General features: G+C 25.6%; 1 protein-coding gene and 1 non-coding gene across 5 annotated transcripts in view; one reads left to right on the plus strand and one right to left on the minus strand.

The window, feature by feature from the left end:
* The window catches only part of LOC113551069 (collagen alpha-1(XVIII) chain-like), a 229,410-nt gene that overhangs the window by 203,164 nt on the left and 4,282 nt on the right, over nucleotides 1-21,964 (plus strand). For 2 of the 4 annotated variants that reach the window (XM_026953101.1, XM_026953104.1), the window contains 23 exons: nucleotides 6,103-6,258; nucleotides 9,096-9,141; nucleotides 11,192-11,254; nucleotides 11,392-11,480; nucleotides 11,613-11,642; nucleotides 11,818-11,905; nucleotides 12,794-12,864; nucleotides 15,032-15,068; nucleotides 15,517-15,597; nucleotides 15,965-16,033; nucleotides 16,578-16,678; nucleotides 17,295-17,400; nucleotides 17,933-17,968; nucleotides 18,082-18,134; nucleotides 18,230-18,235; nucleotides 18,503-18,562; nucleotides 18,649-18,735; nucleotides 18,798-18,873; nucleotides 18,949-19,016; nucleotides 19,143-19,235; nucleotides 19,312-19,431; nucleotides 19,622-19,636; nucleotides 19,829-20,139. In XM_026953101.1, the coding sequence (XP_026808902.1) occupies nucleotides 6,103-6,258; nucleotides 9,096-9,141; nucleotides 11,192-11,254; nucleotides 11,392-11,480; nucleotides 11,613-11,642; nucleotides 11,818-11,905; nucleotides 12,794-12,864; nucleotides 15,032-15,068; nucleotides 15,517-15,597; nucleotides 15,965-16,033; nucleotides 16,578-16,678; nucleotides 17,295-17,400; nucleotides 17,933-17,968; nucleotides 18,082-18,134; nucleotides 18,230-18,235; nucleotides 18,503-18,562; nucleotides 18,649-18,735; nucleotides 18,798-18,873; nucleotides 18,949-19,016; nucleotides 19,143-19,235; nucleotides 19,312-19,431; nucleotides 19,622-19,636; nucleotides 19,829-20,139 (1,862 nt within the window). The remainder of the gene's footprint in view (nucleotides 1-6,102; nucleotides 6,259-9,095; nucleotides 9,142-11,191; nucleotides 11,255-11,391; nucleotides 11,481-11,612; nucleotides 11,643-11,817; nucleotides 11,906-12,793; nucleotides 12,865-15,031; nucleotides 15,069-15,516; nucleotides 15,598-15,964; nucleotides 16,034-16,577; nucleotides 16,679-17,294; nucleotides 17,401-17,932; nucleotides 17,969-18,081; nucleotides 18,135-18,229; nucleotides 18,236-18,502; nucleotides 18,563-18,648; nucleotides 18,736-18,797; nucleotides 18,874-18,948; nucleotides 19,017-19,142; nucleotides 19,236-19,311; nucleotides 19,432-19,621; nucleotides 19,637-19,828; nucleotides 20,140-21,964) is intronic. The other 2 variants (XM_026953103.1, XM_026953102.1) reach the window with 2 other exon arrangements.
* On the minus strand, nucleotides 14,413-14,485 carry Trnaf-gaa. The gene has a single exon. It is a non-coding gene; the product is annotated as a tRNA-Phe (tRNA).

Consider the following 21,964-nt stretch of genomic DNA (forward strand, 5'->3'; position numbering starts at 1 on the left):
CTTTGAATAAGAACACTATAGGACGTTTCAGAATTAAAAATATAATATGTGATAAATTTATTTAAAATAACTATTGACCAAATAAACTGAAATTGTATGAGGCGGTGTGTTAAACATAATTATATTATCTTAATATAATATAATATGTGTAAATAAATCGACAATATCATAACATATTATCGACAATGATACACGTAGTCATATTATCAAATTTAAATAAAAATATTTTTAATAATAAAGAGTAAATATGTAAGTATTAATAATTGAATAGAATATACCTCATTAAAGAAGTTTAAAAGTAAAGATCAAAAAGTTTTTAGTTGCACAAATAACATGAAATGAAAGTACAAGAAACTACTGTCTTATATTCAATGCTCGGTATACTATGTAAATTATTTTATGAAATAAAGTTCAATCTCAACCCAAAGGTACACATATAGGTAATGCCAGACATTGTATAGGTACGTTAATTTTCAATAAAAAACACGAGCTAGTAACTAACTATAATATTGCACGAGTATTATAGTTTATATATTTTAATTCTTAAGACACTTTAATTGAAAAATAATTCCATTGAATATAATTAATATTAACTTAAGTAAATCAAATTTGAAATGTTGACATTGTATAATTTTTTGTGTGAAAAATAATAATAAAATTATAATGGTTTTTTTTGTTGAAAATATAAATAACATATTACTCAATTGCTAACGTATAACTTTGTTATTATTATGTCAAGTAATAAATAACTAAAACTTACATTTTCTTAAAAGAATTCGATAAAAAGTAAAAACATTTCATAATAAAGTAATAATTTTTTTTTAACAATTTGAATCTTTTTAGAGATTATTTATTAAAATATAATTTATTACTACACATATTTAAATATTCATTCGACTAATGCTATACTGCATTACTAAGAAAATAATAAGCACATATTATTTTGCATGATATATTTTTATTCATTGTAAATAAAATGAACATATTTTAGTTTTATATCATATTTTACTTAATAATTTAAGTCCAGTATTTACCCGAATCTAACGTGTTAATTTGATTTAAATGTGAAGTTAAAAAATACATGACAACGGAATAAAAATGAACAAATATGCAAATAGTCTAAAAATCATATTTTTTTTTTTAAATATAAAATAAACATAATATGAAATAAATGTTGGTTATACATAATGAGCCATAAATGACGTACAGCAGAGAAACAACAAATATATCAAAAATATTATAATATCATAATTAAAATATACTAGAAAAAATCAATTTTAATTAAAGCACAACCCACTAAAATTAACAATGTTTTTAAAACTAATAAATATTTAATATTATAGTTGAAACTAAACAATGAATCGTGTACTTTTAAAATTGAATATTTTATAGTATTATTTATCATTTGCATATTCCTCATAACAATACTGCTTTTATTGATGTCCTAAAATCTCGGGAATGAATTTAAATAAGTACTGGTAACTAAAAATGTTTTAATCATTATAAAAATTATAAGAAAATAGCTTTTCGTGGATTATATAATATATTTAAAGTTAAAAACTATTAATTTTTAATGACTATAATGTGTACTTTAATGTGAATATATCACATTATGTCATTAAAATATTGGTACGTTCTATACTTTTATCCAATACTATAATGCCGATTACTTCTTTGCTGATGTTTTACCATGTCTAAACACATTTGCCTATAAGCGTAATACTTTTTTCAAATTAGATTAAAAATATGATATAGAAATACGATTTGGTTTTAGTTATACACTTAGTAAACAAAGTTTTTCATAAATATTTATTAGTTGAAGCTACTGAAGTCATGACACTTTCTTCTTGATAAAATCTCAAGAATTTTTAAGCTTATTTTTCATTTACTTAAATTAAATTTATTTATAACACAGATATTTTCCATGGATTTTAATCTTATATTGTGAGCTTATGAGAAATAATTATTAATAAACTACCACCTACAACCATTTTTTAAAATATAAAACTACAATACTGCATTCAAATACATATTTTATTTTAATAAAATTAACCAATTCTTTGAATTCGTTTTCAACATAATTTTTGTTAATCTTTTAATGATCACTCAAAATTTTAAAATTCATAATAAATTGGTTACGTAATATTATGATAAATTAAAATTTTATGAACGATATGGCTCAACATTAATTCCATCTTTATGATGAACATATATAAACATCATATTTAATAGTTAGAAATATTTTAGAAATATTTCCATCAATACTATACAATTACTAAGCTATAGTGATTTATATTTAATTCAGAAGTTGACGGTCCAAGTAGTGAAAATATGGCCAGATGGAATTTAGCCACTTATTATTTCAAACTAATCCTACTATGTATTTTATTTAAAAACAATGCACCACCATTAAAAAATTATATGATATAATATTGTAATAAGTACCTATATACGTCATAATAGTTTTTATCACAACGGTCTTATAATTTTTATTTTGACATCAGAAATAATACACTATAGTGGTACATTATTTGTTGGGTTTCTATAAAGTTTTAAATATTGTTTGATAGAAAGTTATCGGTGCATCAGAATTGCATGCCAACTCATAGAGGGATTCCTCCAAGTTGCATACCGTGTACCTACAAGTTTATCTTTATTTATCATGCACCTATGTGCACAACTTAAACTTCATTTTTGATTGTTCTATTTTTTCTAAAAAAACGCACGAATATAAACTGATTAGTTTCTAAATTGAAATATTTTTATAATCGAGCAAACATTTTACCAAATTGGAGAAGAACGACACTGAATATTAAAGAAAACGATTGTAACTTAAGGTAATTAATTGAATTTATTTTACATTTTTACATGGTATTTCCAATAAATAATAATATTTTACAATTTGGAGATTTTTTTGTCAATATACAATATAGTATAAATATAAATATATATATAATAAAATATATGTCAATATGGAAAATATATAATAATAATAATAATAAATCAAAAAACAATAACAATATTAATAATAAAATACATATAAAATATTGTATGTATTATAATATTCAACGTCAAGTAATAGGCATTTTTAAATGTATTATTTTATTTATTTTACTATCGGTAACGTCATGTGACTTTTCTGCATATTATTTAATACTATTTATTTCATTATTTTGAAACTCCGTCATCACAGAATTTATAAATATTATTCTTTATCTAATATTTCCCGACGTCTATTATTTAAATTTGAACTACGCATTTTTACATATGTATAACATTGTACTTGTTTTAAGACATCGAAAAATTGAAAAATATTAGGACTTGGAGAGTAAAACATGCTATTTAGGTTGGAAATGATTCAAAAACATTGTACGCACCGTATAATTAGAAAATCTAGCTTAAATAGATGGAGGAAATAAAATGTTAGGCATCACTGGATATAAAAATATTTCAATCTAGAAACTAATCAGTTGTATCAACCATATCGTATTTATGATTTTTTTTTTAAAAAAAAATAGAAAAATAAAAAATTAAATTTAAGTTGTGCACATAAGTTCATCGTGCATGATGCACTCGGCTATCGTACTGCTCAGGTATTTACTGACACAACAACACTGATCTACAACATTTGTAACTATTACAACCAGTGCCGTATCCAGGAGGGGGGGCTTTTGGGCTTGAGCCCACCCCGAAATTTTTTATTTTTAATAATATGTGGTGATTTTTTAAGCAAGCTCGCCCCAATATTATGTTTAAATTATGCATATATTCAAATTTTGATTTTTACATAGTTTCAAGCTGTTAAAAAACAACGTTTTTACTAAAAAATTATATTTTTAAATATTTTTTATCCTTATATTTTTTAAGTTTTTTACTTTTTTGAATGACAACATAGAGTTTTAATTTCATATTCCAAAGCATAAAAATTTTCTGAGTATTTTGATACATAAAAATCGAATTTAGGGCGAATAGCTTACGAGTTATAAGTATTTAAAGTTTAGATGCGCGAAGTGGAGTGGTACGGGGTTACTTCACAAAATCTTTGTCCACTACTCCGCTTGTCAAAACTTTAAATACGTATAACTCATAAACTACTCGCCCTAGTATATGTTTTTAAATTATTTCTTATTTTTCTATAGAGTTAAGTATGAATGTTTAAGCCCACTCCGAAAACAAATCCTGGGTACGGCACTGATTACAACAATTAAACTATTGGGTGTTATGGCTCTAATAGTACACTTTAATATCAAAAACTGGTTTTCAAATATAATGACAATGTACCTACATACATAGGAGTACATTAAATTTTGTTTTCATTCTAAACTTTTGTAAACTATTTTTTTCAAAGTATAATATAATACTACTGCCAAATTTTCAGGCTGACATAACGTTGAAATTGTTTTTTTTTTCTTATATATTAGTCAATTAATTAATTTTAAATTCTAAGCAAAGCGATGAATGCATTAATTTTACAATAATATGTTATTTTCCTGTTTGTCGTTACCATTTAGGGCAATAAAAATACTTCGATTTTCAAAAACAGAGGTGATTTTTTATTAGAAAATTGGATCTAGTATTTTTTTTTTGGGGGGGAGGTAAAAATTAAAAATATGTCTAGTACTTTATATAATTAAGCAAAACAAAATAAAAATAAAGAAAAAACTGGAATTTTAATAAAAATTCAACAAAATTAATTTTGTTTTGTTGAAATTCAAAAAAAATAACTGTAGATAGGTAATTGAAATTCTCAATAAATGTTTATATTATTATTTTATATTTACAGTACAATTTTCAAAATTGGTCAACTCTTTCTAAGCTATTTATAGACATGAGAAATGTTCAATATTCTTTTTATTTTTTTTTCCATGGATATCGATAAAAATTATTCATTGAGTAGAAATGTTTAAAAATGTAATACAAAACTTTACATAAGTTATTAATTTCTCAATTAAAAAATTTCGAAAATCTGCAGTCACAATATTTTTTTATAAGTGTTTAAAGTTAAAATTTTAATAAAATTCATCAAAATCTCAAAAATATACAAATTATTTTGTAGTTAGAAATTCTTAAAAAAATGTATGTTTTTAATTTTTATACCTACAGTTTGAAAATTAAACACAAGGTTCTTTATAAGTTTTTCAACGTAGGTATATAAAAAAATATTCTATCATAATGCCAAATTAATTTTTTATTGGTGTAGATATTTTCGTTAATATAATTTATTTAATTATTTAATTTATTCATCATACTAAATATTATATCCATTGAAAACTTCAATCTCTTTATTTTATCAAACTTTTTTTTTCGACAGTCTGTAGAAAGATGATACTTTGTTTGATAATTTCTTATAATTTTATTTAAATTGCATAAGATGTTCAAATTTAGGTGGGTAGATATTAAAATAGAAGAACAAAATAAGGCTATTTAATAAAATAAAGTATTAAATACCGATTATTTATTTAGTGAAACAATTTATAAATATATTTACTCAGATTATCTTTAAAAAATTTCTAAAAGTTCATCAGTTTTTCGTAAAAACGTGTTTGCTGAATTTTTTTTCTTAAAAACAGAATTCTATATACAATAATCCAATATTTGACGGCTTTTCATGGCGGATAATATATGTATAATACTGCGTTTGACCGTCGTGTGATATTCACGAAATTTGAATCATAACACTGACCACAGCTCATGGTCTCGTACCCTCCTCATCGGCTTCTTATTTAAATTGGCAAAGTTTCGACAAGCGTTTCTCATTCTACACTACGTGTGTGTATGCGCATTTGTATTATATGTGTAGTGTATATATATATATTTGAGGCGTTATTATTAAAGTTGACCAAAGTCGTGCCAGCGCAACCACAAAGTGTTATGTACTAATCCGCTTTGGAATCACGTGCTGTGCAAATGTCTAATGTTGTGCAATGCAGCCTGTGGTTTCCGAAAGGGTTTGATAATAATCAACAACAATAATACTAACGATCCACGCATAAACGCATAATATAATTTAAAATATGTGCTCTGCGCATTATTATAGTGTCGATTTTATTTAATCAATGGTTATTATGGTAATAAATAATAATGATATTGATGTAATTTTAGCTCGTCAAGTCCGGAGTATCTGGACCAAGAGGTCCGCCAGGTATATGCAGCTGTAACCTCACCACGTTATTTGCACCCGGCAACATACCGGAATTACTGCAAGGACCGCCGGGAAATCCAGGCATTGATGGCAAAATGGGATTGACAGGACTTCCGGTTGGTATACACGTTTTAGATTTTAATTTTAACCGATGTGAAATTTGGTGGTGTGCATGATCTTCAAAAGTTATCTTTTGATTTTTTTTTTCGAATCTTTATAAACTTAATGAAATAAAAATAGAATTAAACTTAATTTAACATCAAATGTTAATCTACACTACAATTATTCTAGGAACTATCTAGTCGAGTTCAAAGTCGTATTAAATAGTTAATAATAATAACATTAACATAATTGCTTATTTAAATAAATATAAGCAATTATTAATACATATGTATAAGACGTCTGATTGAATTTAATGTACAAGCGAAGTACATATTATGTCCTATATAGCTTTAACTGATGTACTTGACTCCTATGAGCATAACCCATAAGTTTACTATTCACCGACAAATATGACCTACTCGGTGTCTATGATGCACAGAAAATGGATAAATATTCAAATTTCTTACTTATATTGAATATATACTGCATCTAATTCAATAATAAGGACACGAATACTGTTTTAAAATTTGAAATGCAATAAATTAATAAAAATATGAAAAAAAATAATCCAACAATAATATAAGTTATCGGTATGCGAAATTGAAAAGTCATATTTTTTAAATTAGAGCATTTTAATAAAAGTATCAATGGAATCAAATAAAAATTATTATATTTTATCATTTTTATGTGTATAATGCGTACAAGTTTACCTTATATATATTATATTTATATACTTAAAGAATTACAAAATGCATTTAAAGTTTTACTTGATGTTGGAAAATGGCTTTTTTGACATTTTATATAGGTACATTATATACTATAAGTCTGTAAGATACCTACTTTTGAAACAAATGGTTATACATTGTATACACTATACAGTTTTGCACGAGAAACGAAGAATATGTTTCAAAATGCTTTTAGTTAATATAAAAGAAATCCGTATTTATCATATTTATTGTCTTTTTCGGTTTTCATCTAAAAATTTGTATACATTTATAATTTAACTATATTGGAAACTAATATTCTTTAAAAGCTTAAAAAGCTTTCAGTAAAATATAATTATGAAATGTGAATTTACTTTTTAGTTAATATTAATACTTAAATAAATAAAATGAAGCTTTTAAAAATTCCTAAATGATATAGTTTTTAATTGTTATTGAATTGTTCATCATTAAAAGAGATCGACACAAAAGTTTTTGAAACAAATATATTTTGAATTATAAATTCATGAAAAACTATTAACAAATTAATTAAAAATGCAAATACCTACCAACCTATTATTTGGTTGACATTGAAATATTATATGTAAGTACCAAAAGTTAAGTTCAAAGAAGATAGTACGGAAAAATTGTATTTTTTTAGTTGTACTTTTATTTTACTCACCTTGGCTAATATAAGATTGAAGTTCCAAAAAGTTTTTAACAAAATATATTATAGAAGAAAATATATGAGTATATAACTATATCGAAATAATTATTAATAAATCATATAATTATCAATGATAAAAAAATAAAGGTAAAATAAAAGTTACAAAAAAATAAAATAAAAATTTCTTTTATATGATTTTATTACGATCTTGGTAATAACCTAACCACAGAGCTGGGGTTATTTTATTCTATATAAATTGTATGTGTACATCAATATATTAGCATTGGATTTTGAATTTTGAATTTTTCCAGGATTGAAATTTAAAAAGTCTTGTGCCTCAATATATTTTTATTTTTAAAGTATGTAACTATAAGCATTACAACATATTGCTAGGTATTAATAAAAAATTCAGTTTGGTAAGTCGCCAGTATAACAGCGCTTTATTATAATAGGCTTGCGTACAAGGGTTGGATACCTACCACTATTGGGATTAAAGTCAATAAAGTGATCACTTGGGAAATCGTGAATGGTACTCTAATGTAAAATTATAATGAAATTTTGGTTTTAGTATTGCACCAGCTACCAGTATAGTCATTTGCCGGAAAAAATGTATTAGAATAACCCGTTTAAATCCACCAAATATAAGAGCGAGTAAGAGTTTAGGTAGCGAAAAGGTTATTTTAAATGCATACAATAAATGGGCTTAAAAGTAATTTATCGAATATTGATCAGTATAAAGTTATACAATATAACGCATTTGAATAAAAATCTAATATTTATTTTACTTATATTATATTTTGTATGTTTGTGTTTCTAATATTTATTGATAGATACTACTTATCTAAATATTAAAATACATTTTTCACTATTCATATAATATGTATACACTATACAGTGTCCCGTGAGGTATTACCCATTGCGATATCTTCTGAAATAATGGAGATATTGTAATATTAATATGTTTTATTTTAAAGACGCATAGAAACAAGCACTATAAGTATTTCATAATTTAATTAAATTTAATGTTTTGGCAAAAAGTTAAAAAAATATTTTTTTATTTAATTATTTAAAAAAAAAAATCGAAGATAGCCATTTTGTGAGTCTTTTAAAAACAAACACAATTATGATATCTCCATTATTTCAGGAATAAAGAATAAATCCTCACGGGACTCTGTATGATACAGAGATTAATCAATTATATATTATAGTGTTATGGTATGAGGTTCTTATCTAAAACCAATGGTTTTTCTAAAATCCTGTTATTATAGCAATAATATTATTAAAAAAAAAAACAATTCCTGTCTTTAATAATTTTATTTTAATTTATTAAACAATACTATATAATCTTAGATATATAAATGTACATCGACTTTTCAATAATAAAAAAGTTTATACTAAATAGTAATTTTATGTTTGAATAGTCATGGCATAATAATATAAAATAAAACATAATTAATATTCAATAATAATTTCATTTTTCCAGGGTGCCGTAGGATTGCCAGGAGATCGAGGACCAGAAGGCATAAAAGGTAAAACAAAATTTTGTTTTATTATTATAAATAACAATGACTTGAGCAGAACTTCAAACTAAATCAACTGTTTTATTAAAAAATAATTATTGTGTGAATTAGCTAATTTTAAACAGTGTACCTACATTAATAAATTGAGTAATAATAGATAATAAAATTGAATAATTTGACATATAAATATATAGTAACGGTTACCTATACAGTTATCTTTTTGTAATTCAAATATAATTTATTACCTATATTAACTAATATATAAATAAAACCTAGAAATTTGTCATTGCGCATAATTCAAGTGTTATATTTCAACTACAGTGAAACTTCCATATAACCAACTTCCATTTTACAAAGTTTTTTATTTAAGAGGATGTCACACACTTTTGATTTTCTCTCTAACCCACGCGCAACATAGACAAAACGCATTTACGCATTCTGAGTAGAACTCGCTCAATTTTGGTTCTAGAGTAAATATACCTATTATAAAATCAAATTTTGATATTTCTGAGTACAAGAAGATGAATTTGTTCCATTATTCTTAATACAACGTGAATTATATCGTTTAGAAATAGTTATAAATTACAACATTTTTAAATATTCAAAATTTTAATTTTTTTTTAAAAAACTCATCGTCTTGTAATCAGAAATATTATCAAAATTTAATTTTATAATAAGTATATTTACTCTAGCACCAAAATTGAGCGAGTTCTTCTCAGACTGCGTAAATCAATTTTGTCTATGTTGCGCGTGGGCTAGAGAGAGACAACAAACAAGTGTGTGACATCCTCTTCACGAAATATATTTAAGAACTATGACCTTCATTGTTAATGAATACATAATTCTATTTAACGAATTCCTTCATACTACAAATTTTATTTTTTTTTGCTTATTCGACTTCGTTTTACGGAAGTTTCACTGCATTAACTACACACAATGGAATTTTATTTATTTATACTATTTTACCACGAACCATTTCATACCATCCTACGATATGTTGGTATTTACTAATAAGTCGATAACAGCGTGTAATAATATTATAATTTTTATAATTTGATCATAATATTATATGTAATTTGTTTTTGGCTTGACTTAATTCAAGCTGCTATACTGCTTATAGAAAAATAAATAACTAATAGCAATATAAATATTATAATATAATAAAATATCCTTAAAAATATAGGTCGTCTCAACTCAAAATCATTTTTCTCGTACAATGATTTATCATTGGATTTAAATTCAACACATCCATTACTTAATTGATATATTATACAGCAAAGAGACTTCATGTTTATAGGGTTACGAATTCTACAGTCCGTTTTGGATCTGTGGATTTGCATTTTCATTAATACATTACTGCAAAAATATTTAAATACAATAAGAAAGTTAATAAATATATGTATATTGTATATCAACAATATAATTAAAATAGCTGTTATTATTTAAAATATAAAAACATTTATTTTTATATAAATAAAAAGCTTTTAAACTAATATCATATAGTGTAATGTGCGTACAAAAAAATAAACTAAAATTCAGCCAACTATACATAGTTTTACCTTTTATGATAAAATTAATATTATAGAAAATTTATTTTAGGTTGTTAGACATCGAGGGAAATTATAATAAATTTTACTTATCACATCACATTTTAATAATTTTGAACTTATTATAATAATATAATTTGAAATAATATTATATGTTTTATTATACATATTTAAAAATAACATATTACATTGTTTAAAAACATTTTGTTTAATTAAAATGAATCAATTTATATTTATACTATGCACAATAATTAATTAATTTTAATAGTTTTCCGTTATATTGCATAATTAATACTAATATTTTTTTTTAATAAGTATTTCATAACAATCTTCATTGATTATCTACATAATATATTAATAAAATATGTGTAAGGTGCTTTTTTTAAAAGTAAATTAATTATTTTTAAAAGTATTTAATGTCTGTCGATATTTATTGTTTGGAAATACATAATACGCTATTATTCCAAATATTAAATAATAATTAATTCTCGTATTTGATAATTGTAATTTAGGGGATAAAGGTGAAAGAGGAGATGTCGGGCCACGAGGAAGCGAAGGCATTCAAGGCCCTAAAGGTAAATATACAAATTTAATCATAACATGAGTAATAAAGTCAGCATTATTCCGATCACAAACCAAACCATAATAATATTGATTTATCATATAGTAAGTAAATATTTAATACTAATTTCCGTTTTATTGTTACTTACAGGCGATTCTGGAATTGACGGGGAACGTGGTTTACAAGGACCTCCAGGTCCGCCAGGTCCGCCTGGTGGATCAGACTTTTCAAACAATGATGTGAGTTTATGAATTTAATAAAAAATATTAAAACAATAAATGGTCACTTAAACAGTGATCTCTAATTCGTCATTGTACTGATTAGAATAATCAATAATATAATATTGTATTGTCTGTATTTAACATTTATAGCCTAGTTGGAAACCAAGACCGATTTACAAGGTAAACTATTGATTGTTTAAAGAATGAATTAAATTTATTATTTAAATAGTAGAATATTTAAAGAACAAAAATTGTCTTATTTTATTTTAGTCTTTATTACTAACATTTAGACGTTTTAATTTAGTTTTGGTTCAGAAATGCATTTTAAAAAAAATATTATTTATATTATTTTCAGGACATAGGGTTTGAGTCAAATGTTGGGAGGCCCGGTCCCCCAGGTCCTAAAGGCGACCCGGGTGTTGACGGCGCTCCAGGCTTAAAAGGTACTTCAAAGCGTATTAATATTATTATAACTTATGGTTAGAATCTCTTTAAAGATAAACCCTACATGATAGTATAAAGAAACAAATTTAAATAATACCATATGATATATTTTTATTTTTATTTTACTAATAAATTAGTAATCTCATACCTTTATAGATTTTTTTTATATTTACATGCAATATAAAATCCTGAGTTCAATACGAATTAAATTAATGTAATAAATTACAAAAGGTACACGAAATTCTGTACTAATTCTGAGCAAATGAGACGAACAATTTAAGACGTTTATCAAAAATAAAATTATATTCATGTTTTTTTTTTAAATATTTTTTAATTGTTGTTAGAATAACACTTAGGAGGGACATTGTTTCAAACCTTAGGTATTTTAATTTAAAATAAATTCAGTTTTAGATACTAAATAATTATTAAAATTTTAAGATTTGAATACATTTTAAACAAAAAAACTAAATTATTTTATAAAATGATCAGCTGTGTCCTCTAAACTCCTCTTTATGTGAACGTCTCGCTTACTCAGAGAGTGTAAGTTGTACGTGGCCAAATTTCAATCGATGATGATCCTTGTTTGATAATATACTTTATCCGCTCAACCACTCCATTTATTTATATAATAAATTATATTATCCTTCTTACAAAATCTACTTATAAGTTATATTGCGGAATCCCTAAAGAAATTTATAATATTAAATATGTAAGATATTGAGTATAATATTCTTACAGTATTTTCAATATTCAATATACCTACGTGTGCTAACACGTTTTTTTTTTTTATTAAAAGATATTTATTTTTATACGGTACTAAATTACTTGAGGCTATAGTAATAACATTCACTTATATAGCTTAATAATTCAACTTTTAAACTGTGTAGGCGTAAAAGGAATTCAAGGCAATAAAGGCGTTCGTGGTGAGCTGGGAAGCAAAGGAATCAAAGGTGACAAGGTAGTATTTTACTTCCATATTAATTAATATAGCATAAGTTTATAATTAATTAATTGGTGGTCCATTTGGAACTATTGAGGCGATATTTTAAGGGGATCGTTTTAGAGGAATCGGAAATTTAAATTTTTTATGTAGTAATATTATGTCAGTGTAGAGTAAACTTTTTGCCCTGAGGCGTGAAACTTTTAAATGTGCCATGGTGTTGAGCACAACATACAGTGTTAAAAATAACAGAACAATAAACCCAAGTCTCACAGTGTAAATTGACAACTGGAGAGACAGATGTGTCAGTCGTACAAAATATAAACAAAACATTCTGAAATATGCCGTTGGACAAGTTGAGTGATTGGATTAAAAATATAAAACCATTCGACAGTAACAATTACTATGGTTGTTTCAAACCACCTAAATAAGGTCGTATAGTTCACTATTCAGTATAGGTTTCACTTAACAACGGTGGATTTATGCACTCGTCACTGTTGTAGTCGAATTATTATACTTGTATCTGTTTAAATATTTAGTATATTCATTAAAACATAATATATTACTGTGACATGTCACAATACTTAGGAGTAGCCGCTTTTTGTTTTGATAATAACCACAGTGTTCATAATTTATTTCGATTTTTATTTAAACCATTAAACCGTGTATTTTAATCCGATTTAAAGCTATGCGCCAAAACGTGTTCATTTTTAGACAAATATTCTTATTGATTTTTAGATGAATACACTAATATACCGGCGAGTAATCATCAAGCTCACAGTGACACAGTACTCACGCCTAATAGAAACTTGCTAATTTATTGCGTTTAATTAATCACAATAATCATCAAAATATTTGTAATATTCACTACCTCAATGATTTATTACTATCGTCACAATATGAAACATAAATAAGGTTTTAATTTCACCATTTAGTTGAAAAGTTTTAAACATTATTTTGAGTTTAAGCGATGATATCTTTCACTATTCAGACGATATATACATTTATAATAATATATTATATATGTATACATTCAACGTTCTGATCATCGTAATAAATAATAATAGTACCTATTAGAAATTCCAATCAACTCCATTGACTCCAAACAGTTCAACGGATAAATTAGAAACAAGAATTTGCATACGTTTACAAAGGTCAACATCGATATCTCTGATAAAATTGTCGAAGAAACGTGTATTAATAATTGTCATATTAATTAATATTACCTTAAGATTTTAACGATTTTCCACAACAATTAAAATATAATTAAAAACTTTAAATATTATACTTCTCATATATAAAATTATATTATTTTCAATCACACTAAACATTAATTTTCGAGTTACGAGTTAACTCACAACTATATATAAAAAATAAAATTAATAATAGTAATAAAGGTTAATAATAGTTAATAACAGGTGTCAAATAATTTTGGACTCAAATGAAATAACATGACATTTTTTTTGAATAAAATGTATTATCGTATTATTTACGATATAATCGATTAGGAGTTTTAAAGTCAACAAGCAATTTGACGTAACAAAAAAAAAAAAGCAAAAAAAGTGTTGCCGAAACCAGGGATCGAACCAGGGACCTTTAGATCTTCAGTCTAACGCTCTCCCAACTGAGCTATTTCGGCACTTGTAAGCCTACCAATTTTTATGCTCAATTAAGCCAAACTCAATGTTTAAAACATTTAATATATAAATATAAACAAAATGTAAAATTAACTTTTTAAGTTACTAATATTGGTAGCTATTGGCTATTAATTAGTACTAAGCTACTTTTGCATCACTAAAAATTGATATAATATTATATAATTATAATATGTTTATATTGAAATATCTACTTATTTATTAATTATGATAAAGTAGGTACTAACTAGTGTACTAGTGCACTGCTACTACCAATATTATAGTTTATAATTTATAAATACCTTGATTTATGATTACCTATGTTAATGTTTAAAAAAAACTGTGTCGTTAATATCACTTATTCTGTGGTTAAAAATAGAAATGATTTATTGGTAATTTTTATTTTTTCTAATAAACCTATAGATTAGTATACCTATGGATTTTACATAGTACTGCAGATTTTTTTGTAAATGATAAATACTTATATTATACAATATTTTAAGAATTTCCACCAGTTATAATTTGATTTTTATTATTATTTTATTTTACAGGGCCATGCTGGATCTATAGGACCACAAGGTTTTAAAGGTAAATCAAAACAATTATTTATTTCGTTTAAAATTCTCGTTTGTAATATTTTGCCGATTCTAACATAATATTTTCCAAATTAATTAAAAAAAATAATGTCGGTTACTAACAATTATACATTTATACCAATCACGTAGGCGGTATGAGCAATTTCGTTTCATTAATAAGATATATAATATAGCAGCGGTTCCCAAACTTTTTTTACGTATACATACATCCACCGAATACTCGCTTATAATAATATGATTATTAAAATATTATTCACTGCTTCACTGAAACATATTAAAATACTCTAAATTAAAAATCAAACATTATGAATCACATATTATTTATCACTGTGTACCTATGCATATTTACTTTATCCAAATTTAAACCATATTTGAATGCATCACTTATGACTTTATGTGTTCTTAGTTTATTTTAAATATTAGACTAATGTATACTTTAGGGGAACGAGGAATACGTGGTTTTGACGGAACACCGGGAATGCCAGGAGAAAATGCTCGTCCAGCGCCCAAAGGCGAAAAAGGTAAACTTCATCAAATATGTGCATTGCATAGGTATTGAATAAACCGTTTAAGAAAAAAATACGTTTAGTCTTAGTAATAAATAAACCTAGTAATATACATTTTACATTTTTAATGATTGGATGTACCATCGTACCATGTATACGAGCATTATAAGCTTTGTGCATATATTAGCGTCTAGTGTTTTATAATTTATATAATATTTTAAATGTAGTACCTACATAGTTACCAACTAAAAGTTTCAATGTAAATATTCGTTATATTTTCTGAAATAATAACTATGTTATCAGGAATATTTTTTTAAGGAAAATACCTACAAAAATCTACGATAAGTATCTAAAATAAAATATTATGATACTGTTCTTATAGGTGATACTGGGCCACCCGGACCACCCGGTCCACCTGGACTAACGCAAACTGGAGTGAAAATTGATAAAAGTAAGCAAGAAATTGTATAGATTTTATGTAAATTAAAATCACAAATGCCATATTCATAATAATAATATATTAAGCGTTGTAACGTACTGCGATGACTATAATTCATTCATCCACAAGATTGTGCATCTTATTTGTATGTTTTTGGTATCAAGGAATGTAAATAGCTTATAATTAAATATATTACTATAGTAAACAGTGAATACCTCGTGTTACATAATATTTAAAAAAAATTCTTCCTTTATACTACAATTTGATAAATATTTCTTTATCAAAAATTATGGTACCTATTTAATTAAACTAAAATAAAAATTATTGGAATCTACAATGATATTTTCGTTATTTGCAGATTAAAAATAATCATAGGTACTTTCTATAAAAAAAAATGTCATTCATGACAAATTATGTATTTGCGTATCTAGGATATTGAATATAATGAAATATGAAATAATTAAATATATATTTCAATGGCAAGTGTGTTCAGTTAAATTTATTTTTTATGTTTTCTACTTAAATAATATTTACTAATTATATTTCATTCAATTAGTGGATACAGCAGTTGTGAAAACAGTCAAAGGTGATAAAGGCGCAAAAGGTGATCATGGGGAAAAGGGAGCTGTTGGTAATCTGGGCCCAGGAGGGAACCCTGTAAGTATAATTTATTATGTATTCTTTATTTGGACTAAAATGCACAGCATTACAAGTATAAAGGGTACTTGATAAATTTTAGTTATTAAATCATGACAAAAGTGGATTTCTTTTTCCATTATTACATATAGTACCTGTTATACAAGGAAAGAATGGTCAAGCATCTCAATTATTAAATATAATAATATTATAAATAATAGAATAGTACCTATCATACAGTATACTTTAATATTATAAATTTAAATTATATGTAATCTAATGTTTACCTAATACCTTACCTACATATTTTTATTTACTACAATACAATTATACTTGTTATATTAATAAGCAAAGGTCAATAAGCCTTATACAAAATTATGAAGTTAAATAACGAATACACCAATTATTCATTAATAATAATATTGACAATTACATTAAATATCTATCTACTTACTATAGGTAGGTATAGTACAGTGTAACCGTTTCTGTATAATATTGGTCTTGACCGTGTCATATTTAATTAAACTAAAATGAACCAAAATAGTATTTCTTTTGGACAGCAAAATTATGATCATATATAACATAATAATTATATGTATCTTCATAACATTAATTACCGATTTTACCTGTGGTTTAGGGTCCGCCTGGTTTGACAGGTCCCAAAGGTGAACGAGGAGAACCCGGTTTACCGGCACCCTTATTATCTACGACCGATCTAGGAATGAGCATCAAAGGAGATAAAGGTAGGAATGAATATATGGATGTGTTTACGCTGTGAATTCATGTAAAAAGCAAAAGCTAAGGTTGCCTATAAAAATAAAGTAAATTTTTAGTCTGATTTCAGTACAAACTAAATAATAGATATGATATTATTGACGATTGACAAAAATTATATTATCTTCATTTTTCAACAATAATGATTATCCTTATAAAATTGTGTACATAGTGATTTGTGCATAATTGCAAAACATATAAAAGAGTGTTAATAAGCTAATTACGGTATTACAATGATATATTGTTATTATTTTATAAATTATAACATTGTAATACCAGTTACAAATTAAATTTATCTCAAGAAATATATTTTTTTTTACCCATAACATATAATAAAAAAGCAAAATTGTACTTTATAATTATTTGTTATTTTAATTTAGTACTTAAATTTTCTCAGCGTACAATATCTTCTAAGTAAAAATGTATTTAAAACTTTCTAACGTAAAATACTTTGTGTTGCATTTCAATTATAACATATATTTTAATATTGTATGCGTTTAGGTGAAATGGGAAGAAGAGGCAGACGCGGAAAACCAGGTAAAATACCATTAAGTCTATGTTTAATTAACTCATGAGTTTTCACTTTAATATATCATGTAAAATAGATGTTTTTAAATTATTTAAATTATTAAACTGTTATTGATTTATAGGTCCTATAGGTCCGCCGGGTCCACCTGGAGAAATTGGTTTGCCTGGTTTACGAGTAAGTTTTAAAATAATATTTGTTTATATTATTATGTACTAAATAAAATAGCTAATTCTTTATGTATGTCATTAATACGCTAATCACAAATTAAGGAAGACGTAAGTTATATTATTTAAGAAAAATATCATAGTATCTGGTAACATCATTTATAACACGAAATAAATTAACAAACACCGCGATTATAAAAAAATTAAATGTTACTGATGTAGTTTGAAACACGACAAATAGATAATGTTTTGTTTATTTTTACATTAGGTATTAGATTGTATACAATATTATTTAATCTATTTTCTATTAATACAGTTCAATAGGTTACTTATTCGTATAAATATTATGAAAAATGATTTTACGATTGTATGTGTTAGGGTACACCAGGTAAAGCAGGAGGCCTTAAAGGGGAAAAAGGAGATCCGGGAGAATCTGTTGTAAGTAAATCATTATTAAAATATTTTTATTAATATTTTCATATTTTTAAATATTTAAAATGTAATGACTGTGTATATACGAGTAGAAAGGCGATAAAGGGGAACCAGGAAAAGACGGATTACCAGGTTCAGGCGGAACATACGTGCCTGTTCCAGGACCACCAGGCCCACCAGTAAGTATATTTCTTTATGCTTTATTTATGTTCTCTTTAACAAATAATGTCCGTTCTACCAGGGTGCTCCGGGTATTGGAGTCGAAGGGCAAAAAGGTGAACCCGGTGATCCTGGTTTTTCTTCTGCGCCACTCCGAAGTAATAAAAACAAGATACATTTTTTTTTCTAATTAATTTACCACCAGTGTTATTTTCACAATCGTTAATTTACAGGTGAAATCAATGAACACATTATTGTACCAGGCGCTCTGACGTTCCCGAACAAGAAATCAATGATAAACGTAAATATATAAAACACATATTATCCGTAATAATAATATGCTACAGTTCATTATTTACTCGTACATCGCTGCACGTGCTTCTTTATAGAAATAATTGAATTGTTTACAATATTTGCTTAAATTTAGGTGACAGACAGAACTCAGATGGGTACCATTGCATTCATCATCGAAGAAGAAGCTCTTTTAGTACGTGTTACGCGTGGTTGGCAGTACATTTCTGTGAGTCATATTATTATCAGGATATTATAGATTTAATTTAATTTACACGTCAATCATTAATTGTTATTTTTTACAGCTCGGTTCGTTGGTCACCACTGGAATCGATCCGGTCCCGACAAGCTTTCCGATGCCCACAAGAGTGCCATTAGAATCATCAAATTTAGTACACAATCATCCAGTGAAAGATAATACAATGGTAAGGCTCACAGTCGAATTTTCCGTTTTCAAGTGTTGATTAAATTATATAATTATTTCTCAGTATAGTACTATAGTTATGTAATACAATTGGATATTGTTTGTCTTATTTCTAAATAATATATTAGTTTGTATTCAATAATTCATCGTGTATATTGTACATTTATACGTAATGTTTTGTTCTGTTTCAGTGGCATCCTAAAATGGTGAGTATAGGAAAATTTCACATTTGTTTCGTTTAATTATTGTTAAAAAATGGTCAGTTATGAACAGTTTGATTTATATTTGTAATGTATATAATTACGTATACACGTAACACAGCTATTGTTGTGTACGTAGTTTATAAACTTACTCAATATTATAGTCATAACTATTAATATGAATGTTTCACGATGTAGTTACGAATAGCAGCATTGAACGAACCATATTCAGGTAATATGCACGGCGTTCAGAGCGTGGACTACTCGTGTTATCGTCAGTCTCAGAGAGCGGGGCTTCACGGAGCATTCAAAGCGTTCCTGTCTTCGAGGCTTAATAATTTGAAAACGATCGTTCACGAGTCCGATAGAGATTTGCCCGTAGTCAACATCAAAGGAGATGTGCTATTTAACTCTTGGAAAGATATATTCAGTGAAAACGGGGCGTTTATATCACAGCAGCCCAGGATATACAGTTTTAGTGGAAAAAATGTGCTCACCGATTTCACGTGGTAAGAGTGGTATAAAATTAGCATTTTTAGCAAGTAAAACGACCGTATAAAAATTATAATGTACAGACGTATGCAGTACATCGTATCGATATTATCGTCAGTAACCGCTGGGTAAAATATTTGTGCCGTCTGTTTTATAGGAAAATCGTATTATTTTTATATTAGGTATGTTATTTAATGATCTGAAACTATAGACAGTTTTTGAAAATTCCGGACGATACTGAATTCCAAAGTAGTGAATTTTTTAATAAAGCATCCATGTAATATACGTGCGTTGACATATTATATAAACAGGACATTTTCCCATATAAGCCTAAATATAATATATAATATATATATATACACCATTCATATCGTGTAAACAGGGTGTTCAATATATTTGGAAAATGGAAACGGTCGATTATCTATCTCCCTATTGTACATTTTTGCATATTAATAAGGACCATAGAACACATATTTGAAGATATTTTAAAAAATCTCCCACTTTTATTTTGTGCGTATCAACTTTTGGTTTTTAAACGGCAACCAATATTGAAAAATAAAAAACATATTTTTCAGTATATAGTTAAAAAATATTGTTTTATTAGGTATTAGATATATTTTATTAATTTCAGTTCCATTTTCTAATTTATGTCTCTTTTTACTCAACATTTTAAATAACACCACTGTTTATGGTAATTTTCAATTTACAAAAATCTTAATGATTACAATATTTGATAACACTGATCTAAAGTGTGATCCACCATAGCTATATGGATTAAAAAAGGCTTTCTTATCTCAAAATGAAGCACTTAAACACTTGAATTTAAGTCAAAATTAAAGCAGCTATTCATAATGTTCAGTGAAGATTATACATATTATTATCATTATCAACAATCAACATAGATACAATCACCCATTAGTTAATCACAAAAATAGCTTTGTTGAAAATCGAATGTTTGTTGTGAGAAATAAATGCATTTAATTGTATAATGGCATTCGGAGAAAAAGTGCATCCTCTTTGTTATCATAACAGCTCAAATAAGAATGTTATTCAATTTGTGGTGATGATAATTTTAAAAATTGTATAATATTAAATATGATAATAGTATTTAGTATGTAGAGGAACATTCATCTTTAATTATATATTATGCACGGTTAAACGGTTTAAAATGTTGGTAAATCGCATATGCTAGTAGAGGTAAATTACACTTCAGATCTGTGTCAATTGAAGAAACATATACGAGTAAACTGTAATATTCTAAATAAAGTTATTTTTTGCACTTGACAGTTTATATCAAATATTACAAAGTTTAAGATTATTGTAAACAGTTGAAAATATTTTAATTTAAATTAAGATGACGCAGTTACAATTTGAAAGATGTATTCAAATGTATTAATATTACTGAAAAATAATTAAATATTAACTGTACTTTTATAGTACTTTATATTTCATGGTATTGAATTTTCATACAAAGTCACAAGGAAGTAAACAAAATTGAAACTCAAACCATAGCTTATCATATTTTAAAGTCTATTAAAATCAAAGTCATGTGTAGTGTGTATAAAAGTATTTAAATCATTATTCAAACTATTATGCGTATAAAGATATTTGAAATAATAAATGATTAATTATTTCAACTATTGTTGGAATTGTAAAATACTATTTAACAATTTAACAATTATTATCAATGACTAAAACAATAGTAAAAATATTTAATCATTTTAAAATAAATATATTTCATCACATCTTAAACTTAAAGATTACATTATAATAATTAAAATCTTTAAAATATATAACAATAAAATAGGACGTAATATTATGAATTTTTAACCAGATGTAATA

Source organism: Rhopalosiphum maidis, chromosome 2 (assembly GCF_003676215.2).
Source record: "Rhopalosiphum maidis isolate BTI-1 chromosome 2, ASM367621v3, whole genome shotgun sequence".
Classification (NCBI taxonomy): domain Eukaryota; kingdom Metazoa; phylum Arthropoda; class Insecta; order Hemiptera; family Aphididae; genus Rhopalosiphum; species Rhopalosiphum maidis.